General features: G+C 37.6%; 1 protein-coding gene across 1 annotated transcript in view; it reads right to left on the bottom strand.

Annotated features, from left to right (window-relative positions):
- Nucleotides 1-14,862, bottom strand: part of ss (aryl hydrocarbon receptor spineless) — a 202,448-nt gene that overhangs the window by 21,672 nt on the left and 165,914 nt on the right. The window contains exon 4 of the mRNA XM_018446204.1: nt 13,101-13,190. Within this exon, the coding sequence (XP_018301706.1) occupies nt 13,101-13,190 (90 nt within the window). The remainder of the gene's footprint in view (nt 1-13,100; nt 13,191-14,862) is intronic.

Below are 14,862 nucleotides of genomic sequence, written 5' to 3'. Positions count from 1 at the left end.
TCGAAACATGCGTCCGCGGGGTTGCAAGACATAAGCAAGAGGAAGAGAGGGAGAGGGAGAGAGAGGGGGGAGCTTCGCGCTCGTGCGCGGTCACGGATGGCTTTACGATCGTACCCTCGTCGTTAATTAAGAGCTTGTAATTATTTAGTGGTGGACGCTAGCGCACCCCCGCCGGCATCGGCGCGGCCTGAGCTCTCCCTCGGCCGGAGAGAGACTTGATTTACATTCCTGCGAAGAATGCGTCGGCCTCGCCTTCCTTCGCTCTATTTTCTTTTTCTACTCGCAACACCCCCGCGCCCGCTTCGTTCCTCCCCGCTCCCCCGCTCACGCGCCAACTCTTAGTCTGCTGTAGGACTCGCACACTGTAGGCCTTCTCTGTCGCTCCTTCCATCACGAGCCGCTCAGATCTCATTCTCGTTTTTCTTCCCGTCCTTTGAACCCTCTCGTCGGCTCTTATTTCGCAAACAAGTGAGAGACCTGACCGTCGCATCGCGTTGTCTCGGTGACATGGTTCAAACGAGACCGATAGATTTTCGAATCAAAGTGTTATCATGAAAAATATTTTATAATTAACAGTAATTAATTAATTTGAATTAATAATATATAATATAAAGATACGATAAAGACTGATTAAAAATGATTCCTAAAAACACCTAATTTTGGAAAATAAGTTTTCTGCAATATTCGTAGAAAATTTTTTGTATTTGTATAGAAGAAAAAATAAATATTTCATTGAGTATATTTTTCTTTGCGTTGATCGCGAATTCTTCTAATTCTCAAAATTTTCAAAGAGGTTCTCCTGATGTACAACGGAGGGCTTAAATAAGAAATACTTCAGCGCTGATTAAATTCTTATTGCTATTCATTTTCTGCCACTAAAATGTATTCTATCGCTTTTATAGAAGTGGAGATTTTAATTCGGATAGATATGTATCACGACCTCACTGTGTCTCATAATATTAACATAAGAAATGTCATATAATTCAATTAGAATCTAGAAAATTATGTAAACGTTAGATAAATACATGGAAAGTAAGGACACCGAGATACCAATGTGTTAACACATGACAGATGATGTACGAGCGTCTCGAGATGCATGTACCAATCGAATTATGAGCTCCTGTCGCGTTCGAGGCTTCCATATTTTTTTTATCGCGAGGAATATCAATTAAGAGTATCGTGTTTTATTATAAATTATGTGTTTCATTCTACGGAGTATTAAACGCGATCACGATTATTATAACAAATGTTAAACAATAGCAGAATGCGCGATGTAGAAAATCGGAAATTATTTCCATAATGTAGAAAACTATTTCTTAACATGGAAAATCGTAGTTTTTTTAAATCAATCTATAATCGTATTTGCAAAACGAACGACAAATACAGGTTAATAAAGAGTACTAAAACAGTTATTTCCGTGAAATTTAATTGTAGTTGATGCTGATTGCTTGAACGTTAGTAGAGCACAACGTGATATTGGCTTAAAAACAGCGTCATACTGTGACACATTCCGCATCCTTAATTATCAACGTACCATTTACATTTTTCAGTAAATAATATGCAGATGCGTTTTTTGCAACGGAAATTCTATTGCATCGTTTATTTCACATTTCCGTAGAGCAATAACGGATAAGAGTCGAAGGAGCATTTGTATTTTCTATCTCCAAATTGCTTCGAGAATTAAATTCTGACGTAATGATATGATAAATTAGCGGATATACTTTTTCATTTTATACGCAAATGTGGAAAAAGATTTAGCGCAGCAGTAGTGGATAGAGTTGTTATCATTAACAATTTCTTATTTGATTCTCGCAAAATTCCATAACCGTTTTTCCGACGACATAGCTAAGTGCACATCTATGACACAAAGCTACCGAAAAAAAATCATATTCGATTAATTAATTCTGTTCACTGAGAAAAATGAAAGAAAAATTTAATTGGACCAACAAAATGTATATGATTGAATACATTTTAGTAAAACCAAGCAGACTATTTAGTTATCATATGATAGGATTCAATATTTTATAATTAAAACGTTTAATTACGTTTCCACCTTGAAATAATATTACATCAATAATACCAATAAGAAAGAATTAATATGTACCAAAAAATGTGTAAAAACGTCAAGCTAAATAAATTAGATTCAACGCGTAGGACAAGAGAACAGTTAAGTAGCCCTTAGGGGCTAAAAGAATATGGCAAAAAATTCATCTTGTAAGACTCGGATTCGGGCACGGTAAGATTTTGGTTTTGCGAGGTGAAAGAAAGAGAACGAGGAAAGGAAAGGAAAGAGAAAGAGGACATCATACGGAGGCCTCGAGTTATCGATCGTACGCGCCGCATCCTTGCGCCATGATAAACGAGCGGTGGCCGCGTCACGAGGAGGGCCGCGCTCGCTCGCCCGTCGAACTTGAAAATCGTTCTCGCGATATTTCAGTGTCACAGCGAAGGCAGGTACCGAGGGTACCATCGCCGGTGCCCCATCGGTGGTACGTCCGGGCACCGGCACCGCGGCTACGACCGCGGCCGTTCTTCGGCGAAATAAATTCGGTCCGGTGGACACCGGGCGGGACCACGACGGAAACATGATTCGGCCCGTGATCAAAGGGTTCTGCTACAAATTGAAACAAATCAGCCGGGTAATAATAATTAATCCGCGATCACGCGTTAATAATTCTCGCTCGACCCCGCGACCGGTTCCGGCACTCCTCCAACCAGATAATCGCGATCGTTACAGGGCGTTCGGCGTCCCGACGCCGACGTCTCGTCGACGTGAAGGCAGATACAGGACTGCAATTTGTGTACTTCGTAATTTGTTATGTAAGTTTCAATTCGTGATATAATTGCTGTTTTTCTTGTTGTTGAATTATATCCTTTGTAAAAAGTTTGACAATGTTGTTCATTGTAAGACAATATAAATACTTACATAAATGTTTTGTTATCTTAATATTGTTAATAAATCAGAAGTATTTAAAAAATAATGTATCTCAATTTATTCCATAAATAATTAATTTCGTAATTGATTCCACTGTTCATATCCATTAATTCCATGTGATTCCGTTTCTATCTCCATCTCTTAAAGTAAATCTTTTATTTTCAGTAATATAAACTTGAATGCACGTCATTATGAGCTATTGTATTTTTTTAATTTTATGCATCCCGAAGCAAGTCTCTCTGCTTACTGGCGGCTCTTTGGCCACATTAAATGGACGTACACACTCATACAGACAATGAATTTCAAGCACTCGTGCACTCACCCAGACAGATACACCGTAACGTAGGTACATGATGGAATATCGCGGCCTCGAAGTTGAGCTCTCAATTACACCGGAGAATTATGAAGCTGCGGCGTTTAGCCAATTCGGGCCCCCTTCTTGGATCCCTTTTTGCGATATTCCTTGCAATCCCTCCTCACGTTATTCCTCTCTGGCCGAGAAACAGGGTGAAAGGCGAGAGTGCTCCGGGGCAGCCCGATTGTGTCTTCATTAGCGACTATTAATTGTCAAAATGTGCCACATAATTCAGTTCGCGCGCAACGCCCGCTCTCTCGTTCGATTCGCGCGCGAGGCTCCGCCGTATATATTTAAGCTTAACGTGCTCAATTGATTCTCGCGGAGAGGAAGAGGGAAGGGAAGGGCCTCGGGGCCCTAATCCCTCGGTGAATCATTTGCGATATCTACGGGGAAACGTAGCGGTTGGCGCCGAGACGCTGCCGACGTTCCGAGAGAATGCGCGCGCGCGCGCGGCTCGTCGGACGCGGGTAATTGCTAATGGGTAATTAATTCCGGGATAAAGACGGGGCGACTCGGCTCTTGACCCCCTTCGACGCAGGTACGCTACGATTCTCACGGGAGACGCCGGCAGAAAGCGAGCCTGGAACGACAAAGGATCATGGTAGTCTAAAGTAAAGGTCGAATCGTACTTTGCAGCAAATGGTATGTTAAGAGAAATGGAGGAAAGACTGAAAAAGAATTACTGTTTTGCAGCAAATGAATCAATAAAGATAAAATTGGAAGAATTATATAGATGATCGCAGCTCCTAAAAGCGTATATTCTATGCAATTTTATCTTTACAGAATCTTAATGTAAACATTTCATATATTTGTACAAAAGTTAGTAATTAATAATTATTTAATAATTATTTATATTTCTTTTAAATTCTAATTTAAAATTAAAGGGCTTTCTGCAACAGTGGGCTAATCCACATTTTGTGAAAAATGGAAGAAATAAACTTTAAAGTTAAATTGGTGAAGGAAAAAAATATATTTATTTTTCGTTTTTACAAAATATTAATTACTCCACTGCTGCAGTAAAGTCCTTCAATTGTAAGAATGGAGTCGCTTAGATTAATTTTTACTGTATAGAATTGGAATGTTATAAAGAAAAAAGGACATTTTCAACATGCTTCTCTCAATATGTTTGATTTTTAAACTGTAAATTTTGCAACTCTCTAACAAGATAAACGAGATCGATCAATTATTCATTTTAAGCGTTCTTGTTGGTAATAATTTTTTTCTTAAACGGTTTCTCGTGTGATCGATAATTTGCTTTCCCGAGGCGCCGGTGCGCCGTGAGGCCGCTTCATTACACCTACCGGTACGCCAAAATATTACGCACGATAATGTAAATGACGACAAGATTTATTCACGTCCAGGGACAAGCGAGATTTACGAGAAAATGGTCGTTCGAAACACGCGTCATATGACAGAAGGGGGTAACGTATTACCGTCGACGTCGCACTCGCGTTCCACGTCCAATTTTTTTGTTGGAGCTCGTTGCCTTTCTGCCGTCTACTTCATCCTCATATCATCACGGAAGCGTCCTTCTGATCCACCGAGAGATACGCGCGAAAGTATGAGCATGCTCCCTTTCGGAGTCACGTAAGTCGCGATCTTTTAATACTTCAAACACTAACAAGAACTATACGAACGCACGATTTCCCGCCGGCTGCACATGCTTTACTTAATTACCATCCATCTTATAACCTTTGTATGTACTTTGTATTTTCATAACTATCACATTTGTGTAAAAATATTTGTGTAAAATTATATGATTATGCTGGGTTTTTTCCGACCCAGCATAATTAGTACGACATTCTATTAATATGAAAAGATATGAAAAGAATAATGACAGTTTTATAGTATCATTTTTCATAGTTCTGAAGTTTTTTATAAAAATAAAAAAAATCAGTTCCGTAATTTTTATACTAAAAAATCAAAATTGAAAAAATAACAGCTGGAATTCTGTTTAAAAATAATAATAGAGTATTTATATATTAGATCTCTCTCTAACGAGAAATGTCACTGGAATTGCGATAAATTATCAGCATTTTTCCATCAAGTATAACAGTAAGTCGATATTTTTAAATCACACTTTATACTTGGGTTTTGATTCATCTTAACGTCACTAAATTATTTCTAAATTCACGCGATTATGCGTACGTTTGTACTGTGTAATCCCATCACAGAAATAATTCATCATCAATAAAGTTACGCATGTCTTGCGTTCTTTTCCAGTCCTAAATCACACACGACGACATTTCACGCGCTGGACGACAATTAATTACGCGATTGCGGCTACAGATAAATATGAATGAGATAATAGTGAGATACAATACACCGTCGTCTCGTTGTTAAAGACGCGTTATCATCCGAGAGAAAGAATTTTTCAGTAACCACACGGCGGAATCGCAAGACAGATTTAGTGGCTCAAATCAGCGTGCGCTGTTATTATTTCTTACAAATTGCATCTTTATCGCGCCTCTAACAGACGCGCGGCATTATTAGATTCTCTGATGGATTTCATCTCGTACGCGGTTGCGTTTATGCAAATTATACGTTCCGCCGCCGGGCATGAGCGGAGCCAATCCGTTATCGCTTTATTACTATCATTACTATTTATATTTAATACTCTTACGGCGTACCGTAATTAAACTTGTCGTCTCCGTAAGATTAATCTTCAGCGCGCCAAACCGCATTTTACGATGGATATAATTGACGTTTGCTCTACTATGTTGAATTCCTGTATTGCGGCAATTAATATTTCGTGAGAGAAAAAGTGGAAATTATATTTTCGGAAATTTCAATTAAAATAAAGAGAGAAAGAGAAAGGAATTGTATCGCCTTGTATACATATAACATATGATTATATAATTTAATTTAATTAAAATAAATTAAATTAAAATAAATTAAATTAATGTTTTGGGTCCAAAAATAAATCTAATACAAATGAAATGTCTACATGCTTATCCGGTTCTCCTTTACACTTTGATTGTGATTTGTATGTACTTGACTTCTGTATTGAAGAGAACTCAAATCCATAATCAAAACGTCTGCAGTTAATTTCGTTTAGTAAGTACATTTCAATTGTTTGTGAATTATATCTGACTAAAATTTCAAAAGACTCCTAATTATCTTTAATTACATCACATTCACTGAGCAAAAATTAAAATTGAGATCTCGGAATATGAAATAATACATCACATGGGAAAATAGTTTACCCCGAAGGAAACCTCGACTCAAGGTCTCTTTTCCTTTTCTCGTCTTCCTCTTTCTCTCCATTCCTGTTTTCCTCTCCCTCGCTCCCTTCGCTTTCGTGGACGATAAGCCCCCTTTGACCTTTCAGTTAAGTTATTACTTTTATCCGGCGTAGGTCACGGGGCATAAAGGCTCGTTGAGCATCGAATCGACTCTATCAGTCCAATTAAGCGGCGTGCCGGCCGCGCAAACAATCGCGAAACCACACCTCGATCCCCAAGCCCACGGCTTAACGGGCGCCCCTTTGCACCCTCGACGGCTTGCTGCGAGTCTTGTGTCGCGAGCTTTTTATATTTCTCGCGTGAGATATGGAACTAAAAACCCGGCGGCGTCGGTGGAGCCGCGGCATAGACTGCTCGTGAATTACATTGTGGGTCGGCGCTGTCATTACGCGGTTTTTCCCTCGCTGCGAACTAACGTAGGCTGCCGCCTAGGTCTTCAACCGGGCTTTCTCGAGCGGGGTTACGAGGCCGTGTAATCGCGTCGTCCGAAACGCCCCGTCGCGATTACGCCGACTCGGATGTGGCAAGCATTCGCGAGAGCTCGCGCGGTCATCGAGTCGGGAAATTATCAGATGCGTTCAGCAGAAAAAGCAACTTTGCAATTACTGTAAGAATTAATATGATGCATCTTGCCCTCAGTTCCTTGTTAGATCTAAATGTATAACTAATTATATTAAAAAATCTTACAACAGTTGCAAAGATGTTAAGTACAACTATCGCGCGATTACAATTGAATAGACGAGGGTTTTACATTAAAAGTCGCGAGTTTATCTACGAAGGTTGTGGATGGACTGCAACTGATAAATTTGAATTGCGACGTTATAAAGCGACCAGAATTCAAGAACTTTCAGTGTAAAACGAGATATTAACCCTTGACTATAGCAATGAGTCATTTGGACCTGAAGCAAAAATTTTAGATGGTTGGTACAATCTGTACGATTGGTACTATGAGATTTTAAATTATAGGTAAAAAAACTTTAAACCTTCCTCTATCAATCATCAAGGCGGAGGTTCACTTGCAATCTATACTTCAAACGGGATACTTTGGTAGTTTTGGAAACTTGGATAGTTTTAATTAGTTGTAGTTAAGGGTTAATTTCTTGAAAACATTGAATTTATAAATTTAATAAAAATTATTTACTCCAACATAAAATTATTTATTACATTAAATATCTCGTTCTGAGCAAAATTTTCAATTTTAGGTTGGAAAATAGGACCATCATGATTGACCGAAGGATATTTTTTCCATTATATAAATATCTGTTAGTAAAAAATCTTTCTAATATCTCTCTCTTGATAAACATTGACAATATTTCTTTTGCTTACAGGTCAATAAATTAATGTTGCATATTTATTGATGTTTCAATGTAAATGCGAGCACGCGAGGATCTTTAAAAAAAGAAGCACTTTAAATGAGCAAAGGGATGTATTGTATAAAGATAGTACTAAAGAAATACAGACGTATTTCCAGACTATCGTATAAAGATGATCACATAGCATGTAGCGTTCGAGGGGTGCTTTTCATAACGTTACTCAATGCTTCCTTATAGCACATCTGAGTGCGCTGTTTAGGTTCGCGTGCATTTGCTCGCGTTTCTACGTCTCAACGAGCACCTGCACGAGGTAGATTATTCTCATTACGGATGCAGATGAATAATCTCCGTAACGGGATGAAGTGCGTTTTAAGAATCGTGAATAATGATTAGAAAATATCTTCCGCGGATTTTTAACGAGGGCAGAAATTATTAAAAAAAAATACAATAGGAATTAATTTATACATGCGATGCGTTTCAAACATTTGGAAGAAATAATTTTTAGAAAGTAATGAAAAATATCTTGGTAAACAAAATATATATTGCAAAGTAAAACACATAAATGGTAAATGCGTGGAAAGAGGGAAGATTGCTATTAATCATGCGAAAAAATTTGTAACGTCATTCCTTGTCGCGTTAAGTAATTCCCGCCACGAAAGATAGAAGGTAAGATTCAACTGTATATACAATAACTATGAGAATCAATTAATGTGAAACATAACGTTGCACACCGTGATTAAAGACGCAATCGTACTACAATCGAAGATAAAAAGAAAGAAAAAAAAAAGAGAAGAAAAATCGTGTAACGAGACGACTATTTTCCTCGAACGCAGCTTCGTGCGAAGTCATCGTCCTTGTTTTTCTCAATATATCGTACATATATATACGATACCGTTGCGTGCATTGTTACATCTCAATGGATACTCGTGCACGAAAGTTGGCGTAATAATTCGAGCTTGTTAAAGAATACGGATGAAGGGCCTTTCAATATAATTTCCAACGCGTGTTCCGTAAGATCCGTTTACGAACAACGTTGTAAGATACTACCGCGCTTGCTGGAAAATCTGCACCATAAAATAAGAAACGTATAAAATATGAGTGTGCATGAATAATCAATAAATTACGAGATTGATAATCACTGCGATTTTATAAAAATAAGAAGACGAATATATCATAAGATGCGTCTCCACTTTTCCATTGTTAAGTAAAAAGTTAGTTTTAAACATATAAAATTAGATAAATGTAATTTATTTATGATTGGTTTTTAAGATAAGATAAAGTTATAAATATATTATATTAAATTATAATATTCGGTAAAGAGTTAAATTATGTTATAAATATTTTTTATAGGACATATTTTGTTAATAATTATTTTCTAACAGATACTTATGATACGTTTGTAATTAATAAACTTTATCTAACATCCTCAAATTATAAGTTTTGTCGTTAATATACCATCAAGTTCATTTTATAAAAATTAGCTATCAATATATCACAGGACAATAACCTGAAATTATTTGTGAGACAGATTAATTTCTATCAATATAAATTGTCTTTAGGGCAGTTATTAATAAAGTGCATAATTCAAACGCCTGATCTCAAAACTCTATAAAACTGTATACAGCACTTTTTTTCTTCCCACTGCAATCATATTCGCGTGGATTTCGCAAGAAGTCGATTTGACTTCCGTCATTCCCAGCGAAACCGGGGTAGGACGATTTCCGTCGGTGATTTCGAACGCATAGATACGTGCATACATATGCGCATATCACGAGGGGTATTTAGGAGGAAATCTAGAACGCTCATATAACAAACCGCTTCTTGGTTCTTTTTTGTTGTCTCGGATATGCGGTCATCGAGTCAGAAAATCATCGTCCGCTATTTTCTGCAATTCATACTCAACGCGTTCGCGTGCGCCCCGTATAGAGAGTCATCGGCTCGGGAAATCATCATCCGTCATTTTTTACAATGTATGCACATTGCGCTCGCGTGCGTGCCCGGATCCCTCTCGATGTGTACCGAAGGGGCTCGAGTGACGGTATTATGCCGCGGGTAGTCGAGTACCTATCCCCCGTATAGATGGATGGATGATTCTTTAATGCGCTCTCATGTGGACGACCGACGATAACGCGATTGGATTGTCGGCCATTTTCCCGAAATACGAAGAACGTAATATATGCCATGCCGCAAATATCTCATGCGTCTTCCGTTCGTTATAGAGTCCAGAAATCGAATTATTATAAAGTACAATTTTTACAGCGTACTTATAATGTTGCATGTAAATTAAGTTTAAGATAATAATACATCATATTTATAATCCAGAATTGTTCTCAATAAATTATGTTTTAACTGGGAATAATCATCCAGGGTGTTTTTATATTACAGCGACGAAAAAATGTGGATTGTAAAATGGATATTGTTTAATATATTTTCTTTCTATTTTAATAATTTTTTACTTTCCTTTTTAATAACTATTCTTTATGAATCTCTAAATATGCAATTCTCAAGCACTAATAAATCGGAAAATAGTTAATAATATAAAATATGTTATTAATAATAGTATATGGAAAAAAACAGCTAAAAATTTCATTTTGATTCAGCAAATCTACAGTCGTAATATACGGACAGTCAGTTTTCTATGTTAAAGTAGGAAAATTGACAGCTGAATAACATTAGCGATTTGTTAAACTATCAAATCTTTTTAGTTATTAATATAAATGTTGAATTCGTGCAGTAGGTAAGCTACACTAAAAAAAATATTTGTGTAAAATTATATGATTATGCTCGGAAAAAATCCAGCATAATCATGTCATTTTACACAAATTTTTTTTTAGTGTATATAGCTTTGCTGCACCATCCGATCTATTTTTTTTCCGTGTGATTTTTAATTAGGGTATAAAAATATCCCAGATGATCGTTTACATTAAAAAATGACTACTCTCAGATTAAATAATATTTACATTTGTCAATTATTTATCATTCTTCAACTTCTGTACGTGGAATATTCTTGCGATCGATTTCGCGTTTTAGCACTGAGGATTTGGCGAATTCGGGAAATAAGGAATCCATTGACACACTTCACACCATCAAGTTGCGGTTTTCGGAACAACGTTGAGAGCACGACGATATATCGGCGGAATATAGCGTAAAATCGGTTTCTACACTGTGTACACAATTCTCTCGCGTGGAACCAATAGTCCGCGCCGGGGCTGTGGTTACATATAGCCGCTTTATCATTAAGGGGAAACCTCGGTGTTCGAGCGAGGTCCGGCCGAAGTATTCAAATGATCGTGCGCGGGAACGCCGGTAGCAATCGAATGTGCAACAGTGTGGATCGTGGCCGCGCAATTAGATTCGGTCTGCACGGCGAATCGGGATCGGATGTTCCATGGTTCCCACACCGCGCGGGTGCATCGCCACGCCGAGGGAACCAGCCGGAGACGATCCTCTCCTGATCCTCGGCCGATCGTCGCTGTCGCGGCCGAATAAAATTGCCGGAGTTACGCCGCTCTTAACGAGGATCTGCCCGGCACGATTATCCGGTGTCATAATTAATTAAGGACCATCGGAATTCGGATCTGGTATCTCGCTCCTGATAACGGTTTCTTATTCGACAGTTCACGTTTATTCAGGATACTCGCGTATGCAAATCCGCGACTACGAACATGTACCACGGCTGGATCCGGATTTCGCTCGCAATGAATTAGGATAATTGAAATCGCGATAATTGAGACCTGGCGCATCGCCGCGCGCAATCTGAACATCGAATTGCAAAAAGAGCTCGTCGAATCCTCATATTGAATATTAATGCTCTATTCGCTTAAGCCATTTTGAATTGTAACGTCAGAAACGAGAAAATATAAAGAAAATATTCTTGCATCTGTGTTAAAATGTGAATACTTTTTAATAAAACAACATTTACAATCGATAGAACAGATTTGTAAAATATATTTGAAATTGATTTACATTTAAAAGTGTTTTAAATTTTAATTCTTTGAATATTACCAATAAAGTAAACATTTACTTGCAGTAAATAAATATTCAAATAAATATTTATTAACATTTAATTTTTTTTTTTCAGTGTATGCTAATCAGAAAACAAGCTTTATAACAGCTATCGAATTGAGACAAATATTATTTTATTCTATTCCGAAATAAAAAAAAGTTTTTAGTATACTTTATATAAATACTCTATCAAATGCAAATATCGTTTTATTAAAAAATATTTTTATCTTAATTTTTATTTTGCAAGAATGTTCATTGTGTTTTTTGCTTCTGATCAATTGCTTCGACAATCATCATGAAAGATTCATGAGTGGTCAGGAGTCTTAAAAAAAAAGTTTCAAAAACAGGTTCAATTCTTATGACTCATTATAACTTGATTTACATTTTTATCGTTTGCCTCATTCATTCAGAATGTCTTTAATGTTAATGTTCCCCAGTAATCATGTTCCATTTCTCAAGTAACTCAAAAATTATTCTAGATAAACATTTAAAAATCTGACAATCATGAATTATGAGAGGCAAAATTTAAACATGATTCTTCTACAAGAGTTGGTAAATTGAGATTTTTCTATTCGAGCATCAAACAGATTTGTCTAAGCTGAGCCGGCAATATCGTGAGCGTGTTGCACGTTTGCGTCGATGACCCACTGTTACTACTGAAAAATGTATGTCGGCCGTCAGTCCTGGTGGATGGGTACATTGTCTCGCGAAAGGGATGATGCCTCGGGCAAACGTGACACGGCGAACTTGACTTGACAGCGTTGGCGTGACTGCCGCGTGTTGGGTGTGGACACACGTTGACTGAAGATAAACTAACAACGAGGGTGAACTGTCTCTAGAATTACCTTGCAATAAGGGGGAACCTTGGGGAGACAAATGCGCAAGCATCTTCGATCTATAAATACGTCGACGATTTCGCTTTTAGAATACACGTAAGTGATTTTCCAAACATCATTCGGATTTGTCGGCAGAGATTTATGCGTCAAGGCCGGATAAAATTAGATATTCGATTTCGAAAACAGCATTATGTGAAAAGAGTTGTTATTTTAATTATATTATTATCTAACGATTTGTTCCGCTTGTTTTATATATTATATATAATATTATACGTATAATGAATTTATATAGTAATATAATACGCCTACTATTCTGAATATGAATCCAATTTTAACGTTCTATATTCTGTATCTCTCTTTCTCTTTGCTATATTAAAACAACGGTTGCCTTAATTATAACAATCATACCTGATGGAAGCCAAGATAACTCTCTATGCTATGAGTAGCGAAAAACACTTCTCCGTCGCAAGTCAATATTAGCAGGAACCCGTTCAGTGCCTGGAACAGAAAATCGATCCGTCAATTAAATTACAAATGAATGTACGTGAATGAAATTAGGTACATACACTACAAACGTACACAAATTAATTAATTTTGAATAAAATGTTAATACATCCACACTTTTCCATTTTATAAAAATATTATGTTAATATAATAATATATAACGGCGAAACCGAGTCTTCTCTCGATCGTCAATCAACCAAAACATGTAAAATTGTTCAGAATTGAACATAATCGAGTAGAGACTGCTCCGTTTGCATCGGGTCGAAGCTCAAGAGGCTAATTCATGGCACGGATAAGTTAGGGGCACGGCAAAATACAGGTTTAGACGTTGTTAGACGTACGCGGGAATACACCCTGTGCGAATAGAACGGCGGCACGAGAACGAAAGGGTACGTTGCCTTTTCGAAACCGAAGGTTAGCGTTTTGCGGCGGTCAGAAACGTTTCAGAAAGTTTTCTCATTTGTCTGCGGACTCGATACCAGCAAATACCAAACGAGCTTGCACAACTCGAGTGTTCACCTCGAAGCCCAAAATACCTGTTATTCTCGTAGCTTTCTCACGAGAGGGAAACGTACCTTCGTAATATTCAACCAATAGATATCAAAATTGAGAATCGATTGATACAACGAACACATTAAATTTTATACGTTGAACATAACACGAAAAAATAGGTAAGTATGTTAATTAAAAAATAAATACAACAAAACTTATCTAGTAGTTAAAAAATAAATAAAAACATCCATACATTTACCTTGCGTTATCAAATTTATAGATTATAAATTTTCAAAAATTATAATAATTTGAAATTTTATATTAAAAACAATAAAGTTGTACTTAAGAAAAAAATTGAGGAAAAGAATACGTTTGATAATTTATTATATCCAATAATGTTTGTAGCATGATGATAGCAGAATTTCCTGTTAAAAAAGCAAACTTTGGAGTGAATGAATCTTGAGAACAAAGGCTACTGGTATACCGATAAGAATAATTCAAGTAAATCACGTAATCCGACGTGGCACACACGATTAAGCTTTCCGAAATACAGAAGCAATTTCGAGCCGCCACGCGAGAATAGTGCGGCGGCACGAAAACGGAAGGGTGCGTTGCCTTTCGGAAAGGGCGGCGAGCGTTGTTTCTCGCTGGGAACGCGTTGAAAACGCCCCGGGAAAGTTTTCCCATTTATCGGCGGTCCCGATACCGGCAAATACCAAACGAGCCCTCGGCGCAACGGAGCCGAATGCGGCGCATCGAAGCCGAAAATATCCGTCCCAGTTTTAGCAGTCTTCGGCCCGCCGCCCTACGCCGCTCGGAAACGGGGTAGGAAACCATTTAAAGCCTCGTCCGCTCTCCGCGTTTCTGCGAGCTAAATGTGTATTGTTTTGTTTTATTTCGCGGTGCCAGGCACGCCAGACCGCGGAAACTTATTGTTCTGAAATATGGCGAGCAACGCTGAAACCGGCCAGGGCGTAGAAAGAAGACGTACTGTTTCAGCTATACGCAGACTTGCTAATTCAATTTCCAACGAATTTTTTATTTCAACAATTCCATTTTAATTCAACACGCGATTACGATAACATATACGTGTAGGTAAATAATAGCTTCTTACAATGCTAAATCAAGGCTCGATTTCAGCTCGATTAAAGATTTAAGGATATCAGGTGTATAG

This window comes from Mycetomoellerius zeteki, unplaced genomic scaffold (genome assembly GCF_001594055.1).
Source record: "Mycetomoellerius zeteki isolate Tzet28-1 unplaced genomic scaffold, Tzet1.0 scaffold174, whole genome shotgun sequence".
In the NCBI taxonomy this organism is placed as follows: Eukaryota; Metazoa; Arthropoda; class Insecta; order Hymenoptera; family Formicidae; genus Mycetomoellerius; species Mycetomoellerius zeteki.
This window is presented reverse-complemented; position numbering and strand designations above follow the sequence as displayed.